Source organism: Hylobates moloch, unplaced genomic scaffold (genome assembly GCF_009828535.3).
Source record: "Hylobates moloch isolate HMO894 unplaced genomic scaffold, HMol_V3 SCAFFOLD_12, whole genome shotgun sequence".
Classification (NCBI taxonomy): domain Eukaryota; kingdom Metazoa; phylum Chordata; class Mammalia; order Primates; family Hylobatidae; genus Hylobates; species Hylobates moloch.
The window spans coordinates 49848685-49869513 of NW_026652287.1; the positions used below are offsets into that span (position 1 = coordinate 49848685).

Below are 20829 nucleotides of genomic sequence, written 5' to 3' on the forward strand. Positions count from 1 at the left end.
GCTGGAATGCAGTGGTGCAATCTCAGCTCACTGCAGCCTCCCCAGTTCCAGCGACTCTCCTGCCTCAACCTCCCAAGTAGCTGGGATTACAGATAAGCACCACCATGCCCAGCTAATTTTTTTGTTTTTAGTAGAGAAGGGGTTTTGCCATGTTGTCCAGGCTGAACTCCTGGCCTCAAGTGACCCGCCTTGGCCTCCCAAAGTGCTGAGATTACAGGTTTGAGCCACTGCACCTGGCCAAGAAGTAACATTTTAATGCAATATTTTTAAAAATCTAAAATGAATACCAAAATTCCATGAAGAACAAAATCTCAACATTATAGGTAAAAACTGGATCAAATCCTGCGCTGGCTTAGTGCTGCTTCACTGTCTTCACCCTAATCCTGGCTCTGTACTATTTCTTTATTTTATTTTATTTTATTTTTTGAGATAGAGTCTCGCTCTGTTGCCCGGGCTGGAGTGCAGTGGTGCGATCTCGGCTCACTACAAGCTCCGCCTCCCGGGTTTATGCCATTCTCCTGCCTCAGCCTCCTGAGTAGCTGGGACTACAGGCGCCCGCCACCATGCCTGGCTAATTTTTTTGTATTCTTTTTGGTAGAGATGGGGTTTCACCGCGTTAGCCAGGATGGTCTCGATCTCCTGACCTTGTGATCTGCCCACCTCGGCCTCCCAAAGTGCTGGGATTACAGGCGTGAGCCACTGCGCCTGGCTGCTCCGTGCTATTTCTTTATCCAACTGATATTTATTGAAAAACCTCTGCCAGGTCCCCTTTCTATCACCAAGGATTGCTTTCCTATCACCCCTTTCTATCTCCCTGGTCACAGGGAGACACTATCCCATGTCTTGGAGTCACTTTCTAGTTGGGAAGACACAGTGAGCTCTGTCTGGGCAAAAGGTTTTTTTGTGTGTGTGTTTTGCTCGCTGAAGTTTCCCTTGTTCCTAGGAGAGCTCCTGACGTTTCCTTGATGCTCAGTAAAAGGCAAGGGCTGCTGCTTAAGAAGGCCACGTAAGGCTGGGCACCATGGCTCACACCTGTAATCCCAGCACTTTGGGAGGCTGAGGCGGGCGGATCACCTGAGGTCAGGGGATCGAGACCAGCGTAGCCAACATGGTGAAACTCTGTCTCTACTAAAAATACAAAAATTAGCCCTGCATGGTGGCATGTGCCTGTAATCCCAGCTACCTGGGAGGCCGAGGCAGGAGAATCGCTGGAACCTAAAGGCAGAGGCTGCAGTGAGCCGAGATCATGCCACTGCACTCCAGCCTGGGCGACAGAGTGAGACTCTGTCAAAAAAAAAAAAAAAAAAAGGCCTTGTAAGTCTAGATTAGGTGCAGCGACTCACGCCCGTAATCCCAGCACTTTGGGAGGCCGAGGCAGGAGGATTGCTTGAGCTCAGGATTTCAAGACCAGCCTCAGCAACACAGCAAGATCCCATCTCTAGAAAAAAAAATTAGCCAGGCGTGGAGGTGTGTGCCTGTAGTCCCAGCTAGTTAGGAGGCTGAGGCGGGAGGATCGATTGAGCCCTGGAGTTCGAGGCTGTAGTGAGCTATGGTCTCGCCACTGCACTCCAGCCTGGACGACAATACAAGACTCTGTCTCTCAAACAAAACTAACTAATAAACAAAAACGAAGAAATTAACATGTGAACAGTACTATTAACTAAACTGTCGACCTTATGGGAATCTTCTTATTTTTATTTTTTGTTATTTATTAATTAATTTATTTTATTTTATTTTTTTTGAGGCAGGGTCTTACTCTGTCACCCAGGCTGTAGTGCAGTGGTGCAGTCATAGTTCACTGCAGCCTCCGCCTCCTGGGTTCAGGTGATTCTTCCACCTCAGCCTCCTAAGTAGCTGGGACTACAGGCATGCGCCACTGCACCTGGCTAATTTTTTATTTTTTTGTAGAGACAGGGTTTCACCCACCCACCTTGGCTTCCCAAAGTGCTGGGATTACAGGTGTGAGCTATCGCGTCCAGCCTTTATTGGAATCTTACCAGCTTTTCAATTCATTCCTTTTTTCCATTCTAGAATCCAATCCAGGATTCCATGTGGCATTAGCACATAGCTTTTAATTAAATACAATCATAGCTAACATCCGTATAACCAAAGTAATTTAAGAAATTGAATCCCCATCAAAAAAAGAAATTGGGCACAGGCACAGTGGCTCATGCCTGTAATCCCAGCACTTTGGGAGGCTGAGGGGGGTGGATCAGTTGAGGTCAGGAGTTCAAGACCAGCCTGACCAACATGGTGAAACCTCATCTCTCATAAAAATACAAAAATTAGCTGGGCATGGTGGCACATGCCTGTAATCCCAGCTACTTGGGAGGCCGAGGCAAGAGAATCGCTTGAACCCAGGAGCCAGAGGTTGCAGTGAGCCAAGATTGTGATATTCCACTCCAGCCAGGGCAGCAAGAGCAAGACTCTGTCTCAGAAAAAAAAAAAAAAAAAGAAAGAAAGAAAAGAGAAAAGAAAAGGAAAAAGAAAAAGAAATTGAGTCCTACGTTGTTCCTTTCCAATGCATAATGTCTCTAAACGTTTCTATCCAATCTCTATGGAGGTGTGCCTGGGTTGGGGTAATATCTGTGCTGCCCATCCCTCCAGGTTTTCATTGAATCCATCCCCCTGTGGGGTGCTTCAAAGCCTGGTTCTGAGGTCAGGAGTTTGGTATCAGCCTAGCCAACATGATGAAACCCCATCTCTACTAAAAATACAACAATTAGCTGGGCATGGTGGCAGGAGCCTGTAGTCCCAGCTACTTGGGAGGCTGAGGCAGAAGAATCGCTTAAACCCAGGACACAGAGGTTGCAGTGAGGCAAGATCAGGCTACTGCACCTCAGCCTGGGCAACAGAGCGAGATTCCATCACAAAAAAAAAAAAACCAAAAAGCAAAAAACAAAAACCAAACAATAAAACAACAACAACAAAAACAAACAAACAAAAAATGGGCACAGTGGCTCATGCCTGTAATCCCAGCACTTTGGGAGGCTGAGGCAGACAGATCACTTGAGGTCAGTTCAAGACCAGCCTGGGCAACATGGTGAAACCCCATCTCTACTAAAAATACAAAAGTTAGCCGGGTGTGGTAGCACACACCTGTAATCCCAGCTACTCGAGAGGTTGAGGCAGGAGGATAGCTTGAACCCAGGAGGCGGAGGTTTCAGTCAAGCCAAGATAGCATCACTGCACTCTATCCTGGGTCAGACCTGTTCAAAAACAAAAAAATACCTGGTTCCCTGGGGCTGGTTTGCTGGGTATCTTTCAGTTTGGAATCAAGATCATATTGTCTGGGTCGGGCATCGTGGTTCACACCTGTAATCCTAGCACTTTGGGAGACCAAGGCTAGTGGATTATCTGAGGTGAGGTGTTGGAGATCAGCCTGGCCAACATGATGAAACTCCGTCTGTACTCAAAATACAAAAATTAGCCGGGCATGGTGGCTCATGCCTGTAATCCTAGCTACTCAGGAGGCTGAGGCAGGAGAATCACTTGAACCTGGGAGGCGGAGGTTGCAGTGAGCCAAGATCACACCACTGCACTCCAGCCTGGGCACCAAGAGTGAAACTCCATCTCAAAAACAAACAAAGAAACAAACAACCAAAAAACCCAAGAAAAAGAGAGATCATATTGTCTGTTTTCAACAGAGTTCTTACTGCAGAGGGGTCCAATGTGCTTGCTTCTCCAAGGATGACAAGTACGTGTATGTGGGCTTAAAGGATCGCTCTATACTTGTTTGGAGTGTGCTGGATGGTGAGTCATTTTGCTTTTAGGGCAGGATTGGGCTTTGATCTGGAGAGAAAAGGCTCTGATCTGGGTCCTGGGTATTACAGGGCCCTGCTCTGGCCACCCCTAGCTGCATCCCTTAGCTTTTAGGAAGGTGTCTGCAGGCAAAGGCAAAGGGCCCACAATCCCTCTTCTAGACCCATGCTCTGGAGTTCGAGAACTCCCTCCCTTGAGTTTTCATTAGGGCATGCACAGGCTTCCTGCATACAGCCATCCTTCCGAGGATAGACTCCTCCTGGTGTGTGCACTTCTGGGCTCAGGAGTAGCCACGGGGTGGTATGGATGGAGTTTGGGTGTCTGAGCTGGTTGTGAGATGGAGCTGAGAAGCATGAGAAGAGAAGAGGATCAAGTCACACTAGTAACGAGCCCAGCGGGGGCTGGTTACATCACTACATTCCAGCATAGAACCCTGAGGTGCCCAAGAATTCTCAATCTGTTCCCAGCCTTCCAGGTGTTTGTGAGGGTTCCTTCATCAATATAAGAGGACACAGCATATTCTATTTAATAGTTTATTCCCTAGAATTGCAGTGTTTATATATTGGGTCTTCTAGGATGTCGGTCTTATTTCATTCTTTGCCCCCAGGCCTTATAGATGTTAGAAGCAGCCTGTTTTTGTTTTCTGTTTTTTGTTTTTGAGAGGGAGTCTCGCTCTGTCACCCAGGCTGGAGTGCAGTGGTGCAATCTCAGCTCACTGCAGTTTCTGCCTCCCGGGTTCAAGTGATTCTCCTGCCTCAGCCTCCCAAGTAGCTGGGATTACAGGCACCCACCACCACACCCAGCTAATTTTTGTATTTTGAGTAGAGGTGGGGTTTCACCATGTTGGCCAGGCTGGTCTTAAACTCCTGACCTTGGGTGATCCACCCACCTTGGCCTCCCAAAGTGCTGGGATTAGAGGTGTGAGCCACCACGCCTGGCCAGAAGCAGCCTGTTTTAAGACCAACCACTTTGAAAACACCATGTCTCTTGGTCTGCTCAGTATTATGCTAAGGTCTTAGCAAGAGTTAACATTGGCTGTGTGCAGTGGCTCAAGCCTGCAATCCAAGCACTTTGGGAGGCCGATGTAGGAGGATTGCTTGAGGCCAGGAGTTCAAGGCTAGTCTGGACAACATAGCAAGACTCTGTCTCTACAAAAAAAAAAAAAAAATTAAAAATTATCCAGGCATGGTGGTACATGCTTGTAGTCCCAGCTACTCAGGAGGATAAAGTGATCATGGGAGGTCGAGGCATGGGAGATTGAGGCTGCAGTGAGCCATGATAGCACCACTGCACTCCAGCCTGGGCAACAGAGTGAGACCCTGTCAAAAAAAAATGAGTTAACATTTATTGTATACTGGGTACTGTCCTTAAGTCATTTAACTCTCTCAACACTCACTCCCATTTACAGAGCAAAAACTGAGGCTCTGAGAGGCTGGCAGACTTGCCCAGGGTCACACAGTGAGTAACTAGTAGGCTTAGGTTTGAAGCTGACCTGCCTGATTTCAGTACACCTTTGTCACTTTCTTACACTGTCTCCTATAGAAAAGGCACTCATTGTGTATTACCTCTTTGAACCCTTATGACACTGGTAGGAGATAAGTATCATTGCTATCCTTGTTTGACAATGAAGAAGCTGAGGATCAGAGAGATTAGGAAACATGCCCAAGGTCACAAAACAAGGGAATAAATATCAGGTGGAGCCTAATACATTGTAGTTGAATACACTGTAATCTGATACATAGTAAACTATAACACTATAATTGTAGTATAATGTGCTATAGCAAAGATATATATAACTGGTATAAAGTTACGGATGGCTCAGAAGCTGAAGGTTGAGGATTGTGGCCTTAAAAGCCCATCCTGGGCCAGTTCAACATCTCTCTTACTTCTCCTTCAACAATAATATTTACTGAGCTTACTCTGGGCCAAAAACCTACACTAAACACATGACCTGCATGATGCCTTTCAATCTTAAAAATCGCCCTGAGCAGGTGTAGGTTCTGTTATCATAGAGGACTCTTTGGCCTAATAAATGTCATGCCAAAGTTAGTAGAGGGCATAGCGGGAATTTTATTCCATGCAGCCAACTCTAGAATGTGTAGGATTGGACCTCTACACCCAATTTTTCTCATTTGTGTCCTTCTCTTCACCCTTACAGGCACCCTGCTGACGGTCCAGTTTGTCCATGCTGTGGTAAACAGAATCATCCCAACCACTGGTGGCTTCATTGCCCCCACCAGGCACGGTTATCTGATCCGAGAGCGTTTCCAGTGCCTTTCAGCAAGAGCCTTGCCTCAGGACTCTCTTACGAACTTCAAGAAGGCAGTGTGGATGGTCAAATCCAGGCAGAGAGAGGAGCTAGTTGCAGCTGCAGGAGCTCCCCAGAACTTGGAGTCAGAGAGTGCCCAGGGAAATGAAACCAAATCAAACAAATGCTCACAAGTCTGCCTGATAGTGTAAAAAAAAAAAACCTGTGGGGATATGGGACTCCAATGAGTTAGTCCCATTTAATCTGGTTAAAGCAAAAAGAACATGTTTGCTGGTGTATATCTGGGCCCATGGCTTCAGATTATGTGACCCAGACCTTGCCTCTTCTCATCTTTCCATTCTTCTTTCCTCTTTCTCATTTTCATTCTCAGACTTGCCACCCCCAGGTTAGCAATATGGTGGCCAATATGCTGCTGTCTCCAGTTTCAATAGAAAAGAGAGCTTCTCTTTCCCAACAGTCCTAGCCTCAACTCTATTGGTCCCAATTGGCCCATACACCTAGCCCTAAACCAACTGTTGTATCTGGGAGAATGCAGAGCTCCAATCGGCTGGACTGACCCAATGTCCACCACTGGGACTGAGAATAGAAGAGATTATTCCTGAGATGCAAACTGGAGTTCTGGTACCAGATGAAGGAGGAATGGATAAATGTGAGATACAGCAAACCACTGATGTGGACCACAGAACTTCACAGTTTATAAAGCTTTAGATACTGTCATCTGATCCTCATCACAACCCATACTTTAGGGAGGGCAGGAGTTTCTGCATCTATTTTACAGATGAGGAAACTGAACCTTGTGGAAGTAGTTATGATTTGATTCAGGTCACAAGTCCAAGGTGCAAGAGCTCTGAGAGTGAGCCTTCTGTCCCATTCCTGTTAGACCTCACTCCAATTTCAGTCTGCAGAGCACAACCATCACTTCCACAGGCACCACACTCAAATGTTCACAGGAGCTAGTGACTAATCTAGATACTTCCAGGCACCTGGGTGAGCAGCAGGGAGAGATGGAGACTGGATATGTTGAAGGCAGAGATTGTGTCTAGGGTAGGTATGAGCAGCCTGACTCTAGCCCAGAATCACCATGGCCAAACCAGCCCACTGCTGTCAGTGCTTCCAGTTGTAATAAGCAAAGCCAGAAATCCAGACTTTTATGCAAAAATGTTCTGACTTTTAAAGTTGGCGATTGGTTGAATTTGTATCTATAGCACATTTGGCATGTGCGTCTTTGGCTAATGAGCTGAGTTCAGGACTCAAGCTGGCAGTAAAACAATCAACATGTTATAGTTCATCCTTCTCTATTCCCTGGCTCCCAAACTTTTGGGATAAAGATGTGGGTTTTTAATCTTAAAAACTGGAGGCTCTTGGAAGTAGAAAGAGCTGCTGATCTCTCCCTGCTTTGCTTTTGAACCATCTGCCTTGTGCAAGTTCAACAGTCAAACTGTTTTCATTCCACTTAAGTGGATATTTCTTCTTTGCCCACAGCCTTCTAAAAGCCCTTCTCAGTCTTCTCAGGCTTTTACTTTAATGCCAGGAAAGTCTAAATCTTCAAGGTGGCTATCCCTTCTCCCCTCTGTGGAATTCCCGGCAGAGTCTCAATAAAAGCAACCTTAGAAACAGAGGCTTTTGAGCTGAACAAGTCCCTACTGCTGTCTCATTCATCCGTTTTCCAAACCAGTTTTCCAAGGCAGGTTTTGGCAGTTCTGCAAATGTTAGTGTCAAATTTCATTTAAAAATATTTTAAACTGTAATTTTAAGATGTATGCTTGGATGTATTGGGCAGCAGCTTTTAAGGTGTTGAAGATTACTAAGGTTGGTACAAAAAGTAACTGTGGTTTTTGCCATTAAAAATATTAAAAATAATGGCAAAAACCGGCTGGGCAAGGTGGCTCATGCCTGTGGTCCCAGCACTTTGGAAGGCTGAGGCAGGCGGATCACCTGAGGTCAGGAGTTTGAGACCAGCCTGGACAACATGGTGAAACCCCGTCTCTACTAAAAATACAAAAATTAGCCAGGCATGGTGGTGAGCGCCTGTAATCTCAGTTACTCAGGAGGCTGAGTCAGGAGAATCGCTTGAATCCAGGAGGTGGAGGTTGCAGTGAGCCGAGATTGTGCCACTGCACTCCAGCCTGGGTGACAGAGCAAGAGTCCATCTCATAATAATAATAATAATGGCAAAAGCTTTGGTGGCTCATGCCTGTAATCCCAGCACTTTGGGAGGCTGAGGTGAGTGGATCACTTGAGGCCAGGTGTTCAAGAGCAGCCTGGTCAACATGGTGAAACCCTGTCTCTACTAAAAATACAAAAGTTAGCCTGGTGTGGTGGCGTACACCTGCAATTCCAGCTACTTGGGAGGCTGAGGCAGGAGAACGTCTTGAACCCAGGAGGCAGAGGTTGCAGCGAGCCGAGATCACACCACTGCACTCCGGCACGAGTGACAGAGTGAGACTCTGTCTCCAAAAAAAAAAAAAAAAAAAGTACTGGCAAAAACCACAATTAATTTTGCATCAACCTAATAATTTAGGATTCTTCTGCTATTTTCATTTAACTGAAGAGCCCACTTAAATTGCAAAGAGAGCCCCTGAAAAAATTAGCTACTCTTTGCCATTTTTATTTCAAATAAAATTGATTTTAAATGTCTGTGTCCATCTCAACAGCCTCAGTGAGAATTGATTGTTTTGTAAATAAATCCTAATTTAAACATTGGAAATAACTTCTTACTAATAAAATGCTACAACAAATTATTGCTTATATTGGGAGCTTTTGCAGTGTTTATTTATTAGAGAAAGAGTTTGAGTTTGGTTGCTAAGAAAGGTTGACAGTTGGCTGGTCAATGCTTGACTTTGAGAGGCCAAGGCAGGAGGATCACTTCAGCCCAGGAGTTTGAGACCCCGTCTCTCCAAAAAAAAAAAAAAAAAAAAAAAAAAAAAAGTTTTTTTAATTAGCTGGGCATGGTGGTGCACACCTGCAGTCCTAGCTACTCAGGAGGCCAAGGTGGGAGGATCACTTGAGCCCAGGCGATCAAGGCTGTAGTGAGCTATGATTGCACCACTGCACTCTAGCCTGGGCAAGAGAGTGAGATTGTGTCTCAAAAAAAAAAAAAAAAATTAAGGGTTGCCAAAAGCTCAGCAATCACGATGAATAATATTTTCTCTTTTTTTTTCTTATTTTCTTTTCTTTTGGAAGACAAATAATATTTTGTTATCTTTTTTTTTTTTTTTTTGGACAAGGTCTTGCTCTGTTGCCAGACTAGAGTGCAATGGTGCGATCTCGGCTCATTGCAATCTCTGACTCCTGGGTTCAAGCGATTCTCCTGACTCAGCCTCCTGAGTAGCTGGGACTACAGGCCACCACGCCCAGCTAATTTTTGTATTTTTTGTAGAGACGAGGTTTTGCCATGTTGGCCAGGCTGGTCTTGAACTCCTGACCTCAAGTGATCTGTGCTCCCTTGGCCTCCCAAAGGAGGTCTGAGGAAGGTCATATTCCTACATAAGCACACACACCTATGAGAATTACTAATTGTTAGTTAATATCTTTTTTATTTTTCAGACAGGGCCTTTCTCTGTTGCCCAGGCTGGAGTGCAGTGGTGTGATCATGGGTCACTGCAGCCTTGAACTTCTGAGCTCAAGTGATCCTCCTGCCTCAGCCTCCCAAGTAGCTGAAACTACAGGTGTGCACCACCACACCTGGTTAATTTTTAAATTTATTGTAGAGAGGGGTTCTCACTTTATTGCCCAGGCTGGTCTCCAACTCCTGGGCTCAAGTGATCCCACCAGTGTGTTGGGATTCCATGGCGCCTGGCCATCAGAAATATTTCTAATCTGGCCCTTTACCAAAATATATATATATTTACCAAATATATATATGTGTCTATATATACACATATATATACACACACACACATATATACACACACACACATATATATATATACACACACATATATACTTATGTATATATGCCTACCCTTGGTCTTAAAGCTTGATTAAATTTAAGGTAAAATTTTTTATATAGGCTCTTTTCTTAGAGTAGTTTTAGGTTCACAGCAAAATTAAGTGGAAGGTGCAGAGATTTCCCATCTACCCCATGCCCTCCTCATGCACAGCCTCCTCCATCAACATCCCTCACTCTAACAAACGCAGAGTGGTGCATTTGTTACAATGGATGAACTCACATTGACACGTCCTTATCACAAAAAAAGACAATTTTTCTGTTTTTTTTTTTTGAGATGGAGTTTTGCTCTTGTTGCCCAGGCTGGAGTGCAATGGTGCGATCTCAGCTCACTGCAAACTCTGCCTCCCGGGTTCAAGCGATTTTTCTGTCTCAGCCTCCTGAGTAGCTGGGACTACAGTCCACAAACTACAGGTACCAGCCACTACGCCCGACTAATTTTTGGTATTTTTAGTAGAGCCGGGGTTTCACCATGTTGGCCAGGCTGGTCTTGAATTCCTGACCTCAGGTGATCCACTTGCCTCAGCCTTCCAGGCGTGAGCCACCACGCCCGGCCTAATTTTTTTTTTTTTTTTTCGAGACAGAATCTCACTCTGTCGCCCAGGCTGGAGTGCAGTGGCACAATCTCAGCTCACTGCAACCTCTGCCTCCTGGGTTCAAGCAATTCTCCTGCCTCCGCCTCCCAAGCAGCTGGGATTACAGGCACTCGGCTAATTTTTGTATTTTTAGTAGAGACAGGGTTTCGCCATATTGGCCAGGCTGGTCTACTCCTGGCCTCAAGTGATCCGCCCACCTCGGCCTCCCAAAATGCTGGGATGACAGGCATGAGCCACTGCGCCTGGCCCAGGATAGACATTTTTGACAAGTATACTTCATAAGTATGTTCACTCTCTATCACTACTTAGTAAATTATTGCAAAGTTAGAAGCTTAAAATAACATCCACTTCTTATCTTATAATTTCTGCAAGTCAGGAGTCTGGGCATGGCATGACTGGATTCTTTGTTCAGGATCTCACAAGGTGTCAGCCGGACTGGGTTCTCACTGAGAGCCTCAGGGTCTTCATCCAGCTCCTTCAGATTCTTTGGCAGAATTAAGCCCTTCAAAGCTATAGGAGTGGAGACCTCAGCTGCCCCTCTCCAGTTTGCAAAACAGCAGTTTGCAAAACAGCTTGCAAAACAGTTTGCAAAACAGCTGCTTCCTTCTTCAAGGCCAGCAGCATTGTATTTCTCTGATGCTTCATCTCTGACCTCAGACTCAGACTCAGACTCAGACTCAGACTGTCTTTAAAAAAAATTTTTTTTTTTTGGCCAGGCGCAGTGGTTCACACCTGTAATCCCAGCACTTTGGGAGGCCCAGGCTGGCAGATCATGAGGTCAAGAGATAGAGACCATCCTGGCCAACGTGGTGAAACCCTGACTCTACTAAAAATACAAAAAATTAGCTGGGCATGGTGGTGCGCCTGTAGTCTCAGCTACACGGGAGGCTGAGGCAGGAGAATCAGTTGAACTCAGGAGATGGAGGTTGCTGTGAGCCAACATCACGCCACTGCACTCTAGCCTGGTGACAGAGCGAGACTCCGTTTTTTTGAGACGGAGTCTCGCTCTGTCGCCCGGGCTGGAGTGCAGTGGCGCAATCTCAGCTTACTGCAAGCTCCGTCTCCCGGGCTCACGCCATTCTCCTGCCTCAGCCTCTCCGAGTAGCTGGGACTACAGGTGCCCGCCACCACGCCCAGCTAATTTTTTGTATTTTTAGTAGAGACAGGGTTTCACCGTGGTCTCGATCTCCCGACCTCGTGATCCACCCGCCTTGGCCTCCCAAAGTGCTGGGATTACAAGCGTGAGCCACCGCGCCCGGCAAAATTTTTTTTTTTAGAGATGAGGTCTTGCCGTGTTGCCCAGGCTGGTCTTGAACCCCTGGCCTCAGGTGATCCGCCTGCCTCCCAAAGTGCTGGGATTACAGGTTTGAGCCACTGCACCTGGCCCAGTAGCACCTTTTTATGTTTGATAAAAATAAGAATATCCAGCCTAGGCAACTTAGTGAGACCCTGTCTGTAAAAAAATAAAAATAAAAAATTAGCCAGGCATGGTGGCACATGCCTGTAGTCCTGGCTACTCAGGAGGTCAAGGCTGCAGTGAGCTGTGATTGCACCATTGCACTCCAGCCTGGGCGACGGAGCGAGTCCCTGTTTCAGAAAATAAATAAATAGAAATGAAATTAAAAGATGTCTTTGTACTATTGTCCTCATGATAAATATACACATGTATAGAATAGTGGTTGGGTAAAATGAGGCTGAGACCTGCAAGGCTGCATTCCCAGGAGGTTAGGCATTCTAAGCCACAGGGTGAGGTAGGAGGTGGACACAAGACCCAGGTCACAAAGACCCTGCTGATAAAACAGGATGCTGGGGTGGGGGAGGGGGGTTGTCTGTTTGTTTTTGTTTTTGTTTGAGACAGAATTTCGCTCTTGTTGCCCAGGCTAGAGTGCAATGAATGGCGTGATCTCGGCTCACTGCAAACTCTGCCTCCTGGGTTCAAGAGATTCCCCTGTCTCAGCCTCCCTAGTAGCTGGCATTACAGGCGTGTGCCACCAAGCCTGGCTAATTTTTGTATTTTTTTTTTTTTTTTTTTTTTTTGAGACGGAGTCTTGCTCTGTCGCCCAGGCTGGAGTGCAGTGGCGCGATCTCGGCTCACTGCAACCTCCGCCTCCCGGGTTCACGCCATTCTCCTGCCTCAGCCTCTCCGAGTAGCTGGGACTACAGGCGCCCGCCACCACGCCCGGCTAATTTTTTGTATTTTTGGTAGAGACGGGGTTTCACCGTGGTCTCGATCTCCTGACCTCGTGATCCGCCCGCCTCGGCCTCCCAAAGTGCTGGGATTACAAGTAATTTTTGTATTTTTAGTAGAGACGGTTTCATCATATTGATCAGGCTGGTCTCCAACTCCTGACCTCGGGTGATCCGCCTGCCTCGGCCTCCCAAAGTGCTGGGATTACAGGCGTGGGTCACTGCGACCTGCCTATGCAGGGTTTTTGTTGTTGTTGTTGTTGTTTTTGTTTTTTTTTTGAGACACAGTCTTGCTCTGTCGCCCAGGCTGGAGTGCAGTGGCATGGTCTGGGCTCACTGAAACCTCCATTTCCTGGGTTCAAGCGATTCTCCTGCCTCAGCCTCCTGAGTAGCTGGGATTACAGGCACCCACCACCACGCCTGGCTAATTTTCTTTTCTTTTTTTTTTTTTTGAGTAAAGACAGGGGTTTCACCACGTTGGCCAGGCTGGTCTCAAATTCCTGACCTCAGGTGATCCGCCCACCTTGGCCTCCCAAAGTGCTGGGATTACAGGTATGAGTCACTGTGCCCGGCCAGGATGCGGGGTTTTATCAGCGTGACGTGAAAGTGACCTCTGGTTGTCCTCACTGCTCATTATACACTAATTATAATATATTAGCATGCTAAAAGACTCTCCCACCAGTGCCATGACAGTTTACAAATGCCATGGCAACATCCAGAAATTACCCTATAGGGTCTAAAAGGGTAGGGACCCCTCAGTTCTGGGAAATCTTTGCCCCTTTTCTCAGAAAACTCATGAATAATCCATCCCTTGTTTAACCTATAATCAAGAAATAACTGTAAGTATATGCAATCGAGCAGCCCATATCACTGCTCTGCCTATGGAGTAGCCATTCTTTTATTCCTTTACTTTCTTTTTCTTCATTTTTAAAATTTATTTTTATTTTTTGAGACGCAGTTTTGCTCTGGTCACCCAGGCTAGAGCGCAATGGTGCGATCTCGGCTCACTGCAACCCCCGCCTCCCAGGTTCAAGTGATTCTCCTGCCTCAACCTCCCGAGTAGCTGGGATTACAGGCGTCCACCACCACGCCCAGCTTATTTTTGTATTTTTAGTTGAGAAGAGGTTTCACCATCTTGACCAGGCTGGTCTTGAGCCCCTGAACTCAGGTGATCTGCCTGCCTCGGTCTCCCAAAGTGTTGGGATTACAGGCATGAGCCACGGCGCCTAGCCTTTTTTCTTTTTTTTTTTGAGACAGAATCTTGCTCTGTTTCCCAGGCTGGAGTGCAGTGGCATGACCATGGCTCACTGCAGCCTCGACTTCCTGGACTCAAGCAATTCTCCCGCCTCAGCCTCCCAGGTAGCTGGGACTGCAGACGTACACCACCACGCCAGGCTAATTTTTTTTTTTTTTTTTTTTTTTGTGGAGAAAAAGCGATCCGCCTGCCTTCATCTCCCAAAGTGCTGGAATTACAGGCGTGAGCCACCTGGCCTCCTTTACTTTCTTAAACTTGCTTTCACTTTATGGACTTGTCCAGAATTCTTTCTTGCACGAGGTCCGAGAACTCTCTCCGGGTCTCGATGAGGACCCCTTTTAGGTAACAGTTTCCTCTTCCCCAAATGAAAGAGGGCCTTTGCTGATCATTTGAGAGAAAACAAATTTGAGTAGAAGCCACACTCCTTGGGGGGAGGGGTACACTGTGGGACAACTCTGTTGGCCTTCAAGGACGATGACTAATAGGTTGCTGGTGTCAGAGGCATTTGAACCAGAGCAACAACATCTTGAATAGGGGCTGGGTAAAATAAGGCTGAGACCTACTGGGCTGCATTCCCAGATGGTTAGGGCATTCTAAGTCACAGGATGAGTTAGGAGGTCGGCACAAGATACGGGTCACAAAGACCTTGCTGGCCGGGTGCAGTGGCTCACGCCTGTAATCCCAACACTTTGGGAGGCTGAGGTGGGTGGATCACCTGAGATCGGGAGTTCAAAACCAGCCTGACCAACATGGAGAAACCCCGTCTCTACTAAAAATGCAAAATTAGCCAGGCGTGGTGGTGCACGCCTGTAATCCCAGCTATTCGGGACGCTGAGGCAGGAGAATCGCTTGAACTGGGAGGGGGAGTTGCAGTGAGCTGAGATTGCACCATTGCACTCCAGCCTGAGTAACAAGAGTGAAACTTTGTCTAAAACAAACAAACAAAAAAACAAAAACAAAAACAAACAAACAAAAAAATCCTTGCTGATAAAATAGTCTGCAGTAAAGAAGCCAGCCAAAACCAAGATGGAGACGAGAGTGGCCTCTGGTCATCCTCATTGCTATACTCCTACCGGCGCCATGACAGTTTACAAATGCCATGGCAATATCAGGAAGTTACCCTATATGGTCTAAAAAGGGGAGGCATAAATAATCCACCCCTTGATGAGCATATCATCAAGAAATAACTGGCCAGGCATGGTGGCTCATGCCTGTAATCTCAATACTTTGGGAGGCTTTGGTGGATAGATCATTTGAGGTCAGGAGTTTGAGACCAGCCTGGCCAACACGATGAGACCCCCGTCTCTACTACTAAAAATACAAAAATTAGCCAGGCATGGTGGCACACACCTGTAATCCCAGCTACTCGGGAGGCTGAGGTAGGAGAAACACTTGAACCTGGAAGGCGGAGGTTGCAGTGAGCTGCAATCGCGCCACTGCACTCCAGCCTGGGTGACAGAGTAAGATTTTGTCTCAAAAGGAAATAACCATTAAAATGGGCAGCCAGGTGCGGTGGCTCACGCCTGTAATCCCAGCACTTTGGGAGGCCAAGGTGGGCAGATCACGAGGTCAGGAGATCGAGACCATCCTGGCTAACAAGGTGAAACCCTGTCTCTACTAAAAATACAAAAAGATTCGCCGGGCATGGTGGCGGGCGCCTGTAGTCCCAGCTACTCAGAAGGCTGAGGCAGGAGAATGGCGTGAACCCAGGAGGCGGAGCTTGCAGTGAGCCAAGATCGCACCACTGCACTCCAGCCTGGGTGATAGAGCGAGACTCGGTCTAAAAAAAAGGGCAACCAGCAGCCCTCGGGGCTGCTCTGTCTATGGAGTAGCCATTCTTTAGTCCTTTACTTTCCTAATAAACTTGCTTTCAGTTTACTGTATGGACTGGCCCTGAATTCTTTCTTACGTGAGATCCAAGAACCCTCATGGGGACCACTTTCCCGTAACAGTGTCGGAGGTGTTTGAACCAGAGGAACCCCAACTTGAATACGGGCTGGCTAAAATAAGGCTAAGACCTACTGTGCTGCATTCCCAGATGGTTAAAGCATTCTTAGTCACAGAATGAGGTAGGAGGTCAGCACAAGATACGGATCATAAAGACCGTGCTGATAAAACAGCCTGCAGTAAAGAAGCTGGCCAAAATCCACCAACATCAAAATGGCCAGGTGAGTGACCTCTGGTGGTCCTCACTGCTACACTCCCACCAGCACCATGACAGTTTACAAATACCATGGCAATGTCAGGAAGTTACCCTTTATGGTCTAAAAAGAGGAGGCATGAATAATCCACCCCTTGTTTAGCATATTATCAAGAAATAAATCACAAAAATGGGGAATAAGTGGCCCTCGGGGCTGCTCTGTCTATGGAGTAGCCATTCTTTGTTCCTTTATTTTCCTTATAAACTTGCTTTCACTTTACAGACTCGCCCTGAATTCTTTCTTGCGTGAAATCCAAAAACCCTCTCTGGGGGGTCTGGATCAGGACCCATTTCCTGTAACCCTGGGAGGCTTTGGTAAGAAACAGACTGTCCGGACATCTGGTGGCTGCAAAGTGTTCAGTCTGCCTTCGCTGCTCTTCCTGGCTGGGAGCCACGAATCTCCCATGCTTTACTTTCTAAATACCACTCCCTTCCACCCACTGCTCTCTACTTCCACTGCTCCCATCCTGTCTAAGCCACCATCGTCCTTTGCCTAAATGATGAAACAGCCTCCCTCCACCCTGCCTGGCTCCCCTCCAATCACTTTCCTGCAGAGCAGCCAGAGTGATCACTTTCAAATGCAAACCTGAACTTGCAGCTCCTCTGCTCAAAGCCCTTGGATGGTTTCCACCAGCAGGAATGCTAAAGCCTGAACTCAGTGCATAAGGTGCTGTGTGTTCCGCTCCTGTGGCTGCTCTGGGATTATCTTGTACTCTCTTTCTTCCCCTCCCTGTCTGAGCCTGGGAAACTCGTCTTTAAAAAAAAAAAAAAAACTCTTGAAATGTACCATGCTGTCTCCCACCTCAAAAATCACAGCTGTTCATGATTTTTCTCACAATGAATGCCTATGTATTCTTCAGATCTCAGCTAGAATACCACCTCCTCCGGGAAGCCTCCCTCATCCCCTGCAAGACTGGGTTAAGTTTCCCTAGGTAACAGGTGGTATTTTCCAAAAATAGCCACAGCATATTTCCTGTCCCACATGATACTCTTGGCCATTTGCCCTCCTCTTGAATTTAGGAAAAACTTTGTAACAGTCTCTATGGAAAGAATGCAATGGAAATGATTCTGCGTGACTTCCGAGTCTGGGTGAGAAAAGGTAATATGGGAGCTGGGTGCAGTGGTGCAAGCCTGTAGTCCCAGCTACTCAACAGATTGACGTGGGAGGATCCTTTGAATCCAGGAGTTTGAGGCCAGCCTGGGCCAGCCTGAGACCCCGAGTCCCACCCCAACCCCTGCCATCTCCAGAAGAAGAAGGAGAAGGAGAAGGAGAAGGAGAAGGAGAAGGAGAAGGAGAAGGAGAAGGAGAAGAGGAAGAAGAAGAGGAAGAGGAAGAAGAAAAAGAAAAGATGATATGATTCCCACCTGGCTCACATGCTCACTTGTTCTTAGAATGATAGTTGTGAAGAAGCTCAGGCTGCAAGGAGACCACATGTATGTGTTCCAAGCAACGGCCCCAGCAAGGGTCTCAGCCTGTAGCCTGTAGCAACTGACACATATATGTGTGAGCAAACATTCAGGTGATTCCAGCCCCCAGACTTTGAGCCACTCAGCTGATGCCAAGGTTGAGTTATTCCTCCCAAGCCTGCCCAAATTGCAGATTGAAGAGTAAAATGAATGACTTCCTTTTTTTTCTTCAAGACAGGGTCTTGCTCTGTTCCCCAGGCTGGAGTGCAGTGGTGCAATCTCAGCTCATTGCAACCTCCGCCTTCTGGGTTCAAGCGATACTCACGCCTCAACCTCCCAAGGAGCTGGGATTACAGCTGTATGCCACCACACCTGGCTAATTATTGTATTTTTAGTAGAGATGGGGTTTCACCATCTTGTCCAGGCTGGTCTTGAACTCCTGGCCTCATGTGATCCACCCACCTCTGCCTCCCAAAGTGCTGGGATTATAGCCGTGAGCCACTTGCCCCATGAATGTTGTTGTCATTTGAAGCTTCTAAGTCTTGAGCTGCTTTTTATTTTCTTTTACAGAAAGCCCAGACCTTACAATGTTTTTATTTTTTCTCTCCATTTTTCTTTCTTTTTAATGTTTTTGTAGAGATGGGATTTTGCTATGTTGCCTGGGCTGGTCTCAAACTCCTGGCCTTAAGGCATCCCCCCACCTTGGCCTCCCAAAGTGCTGGGATTGTCAAGGGCTCATTTGTTACACAGCCATAGCAACAGAAATTTAGGAACTGTTACATGTATACCTTCTCTTTAAAGTATTTGTTACATGTGAAACATTACATTTGTGTGATTACTAGATTCCTGTCTATCCTGAAAGACTAAAAGCTCTTAATGGCCAAATTTGCGTTCCTTTTTACCATTCTATTCCTGACACTTAGCAAGGTGCCTGGTAAATGATGCATTCGATGCCAATTTACTCTCAACTTTCCTGCACCTCTTCACTTACAAAAAGAGAAAGCACTTGGTCATTAATTGAATGTTCATTTATTTGATGAACGCTGACTGAGAGGCTGTGTCAGGGATTTGTATTAGAGATGGACACAAAACAAATATGAAATACAAGGGACTGAGGGGAGACATAGAAGGGGACTGGGAAAGCTTCCTGAGGGAAAGGGATATTTGGGCTGCGTTTAGAAGGATGTATAGGTGTTTTCTGAATAACAAAGAGGCATGACAGTACTTCTGGCAAAGGAAATGGTGAGTGCCAATGCTTGGGGCCAGGAAGCAGCCAGGTTGGTCAGGCAATGGTGTGAAGTTCTGCACAGAGGCTGGCAGTTTGCTTGGAAAATCCTGCAGGAAAAGGTTCCTAAGGACCAATTCTGACAGCCTGCAACGTAGGTGCTTAGATTTCATCTCATTAGAAATAGGAAGATCTTGGAGGTTTGGAAGCAGTGGTGGAAAGAGTGGAGTTTTTTGTTTTTCTGTTTGTTTGTTTTTTTTAAGAGACGAGATGCTCTTTAAAAAAAAACAAAAAAAAGCATTGCCATGCTTCCCAAGCTGGAGTGCAGTGGCAAGATCATGGCTCACTGCAGCCTTGAACTCTTGGGCATAAGCAATCCTCCTGCCTCAGCCTCCCGAGTAGCTGGGACTAAACGTGTGCACCATCATGCCCAGCTAATTTTTTCATTTTATTATTTAATTAATTAATTAATTTTTTGAGACACAGTTTATGCTCTTGTTGCCCAGGCTGGAGTGCAATGGCGTGATCTCGGCTCACTGCAACCTCCGCCTCCAGGGTTCAAGCAATTCTCTTGCCTCAGCCTCCCGAGTAGCTGGGATTACAGGCATGCGCCACAAAGCCCGGCTAATTTTGTATTTTTAGTAGAGATGGGGTTTCTCCACGTTGGTCAGGCTAGTCTCCAACTCCAGACCTCAGGTGATCTGCCCGTCTCGGCGTCCCAAACTGCTGGGATTACAGGCGTGAGCCACGGCGCCCAGCCAATTTTTTCATTTTCTTTTTCTTTTTTTCAAGGCCTGGCTAATTTTTTGTATTTTTGGTAGAGACGGGGTTGCACCGTGTTAGCCACGATGGTCTCTATCTCCCGACCTCGTGATCCGTCCGCCTCGGCCTCCCAAAGTGCTGGGATTACAGGCGTGAGCCACCATCCCCAGCCTAGAGTTCTTGATAGTATCAGGGCTGAGAAAGTACCAGAGTTAGGGCCGGGTGCGGTGGCACTAAAAGTACAAAAAATTAGCCGGGCGTGGTGGCGGGCGCCTGTAGTCCCAGCTACTCAGGAGGCTGAGGCAGGAGAATGGCGTGAACCCGGGAGGCGGAGCTTGCAGTGAGTAGAGATCGCGCCACTGCACTCCAGCCTGGGTGACAGAGCGAGACTCTGTCTCAAAAAAAAAAAAAAGAGAAAAAGAAAGTACCAGAGTTAGGAGCCTCCTAAACTGGTCCAGATGGGAAGTGACGGGGCCAAGGATAGGGAAGTGAAGATGGGAGGAGTAGGACTAACTTAAAGGCCATTTAGCAAAAATTCACCACGCAAGGCCCTATATTAGGGCGCTGGGTGCTCATACCTCATTGTCCCGTCAACTCTATAAAGCAGGGGCCAACAAACTTTTTCCATAAAAGGCCAGATCGTAAATACTTCAGGTTCTGCAGATCTGTAGGATCTTTAGCAACTACCTACTCTGTTGTAAGGCAAAAGCAGGCAGAGAAGCTAGGTAAACGCGTGGGCGTGTCTGTGTGCCAATAAAACTTTATTCAGAGACCCTCAAATGTGAATTTCACAAACTTTTCACAGGTCATAGACTATTCTTCTCCTTTGGCTTTTTCCCCCAGCTATGTAAACATGTAAAAGTAATTCTGAGCTTGCGGGGCCGGACAAAGTAGGCGGCGGGTCTTGGCTCGCCTACCCCTGCTATATAAATCATTAATTGTAATACCTAGCTTAAGGAGATCTTTAGAAGAGTCCCTCAAAGAGCACCGCCCCTCAACGTCATCAAACCCCGCCTCCAAAGGCGGAGGCTGCGCATGCGCGGCAGGCCCTCGGGCGGGGGCGGGGCGGGGCGCAGCTCCGACTTCGGACATGGCGCACGCTGGTGGTGGCAGCGGTGGCGGCGGCCCCGCGGGCCGGGGGCTGAGCGGCGCCCGCTGGGGTCGCTCGGGCTCCGCGGGCCACGAGAAGCTGCCGGTGCACGTGAGTGGCGTCCCCG

At 47.1% G+C, this 20829-nt stretch overlaps 2 protein-coding genes across 3 annotated transcripts in view; both read left to right on the plus strand.

Moving 5' to 3' along the window:
* The window catches only part of NWD1 (NACHT and WD repeat domain containing 1), a 93577-nt gene extending 84798 nt beyond the window's left edge, over positions 1–8779 (plus strand). The window contains exons 17-18 of the mRNA XM_058425765.1: positions 3648–3753; positions 5921–8779. Of these exons, the coding sequence (XP_058281748.1) occupies positions 3648–3753; positions 5921–6222 (408 nt within the window). The 3' untranslated portion in view covers positions 6223–8779. The remainder of the gene's footprint in view (positions 1–3647; positions 3754–5920) is intronic.
* An 11900-nt stretch (positions 8780–20679) lies between these two features.
* Positions 20680–20829, plus strand: part of SIN3B (SIN3 transcription regulator family member B) — a 49460-nt gene continuing 49310 nt past the window's right edge. Inside the window, exon 1 of one of the 2 annotated variants that reach the window (XM_032170051.2) lies at positions 20680–20813. In XM_032170051.2, coding sequence (XP_032025942.1) covers positions 20703–20813 — 111 coding nt within the window. In that variant the 5' untranslated portion in view covers positions 20680–20702. The remainder of the gene's footprint in view (positions 20814–20829) is intronic. The other variant, XM_032170052.2, reaches the window with a different exon arrangement.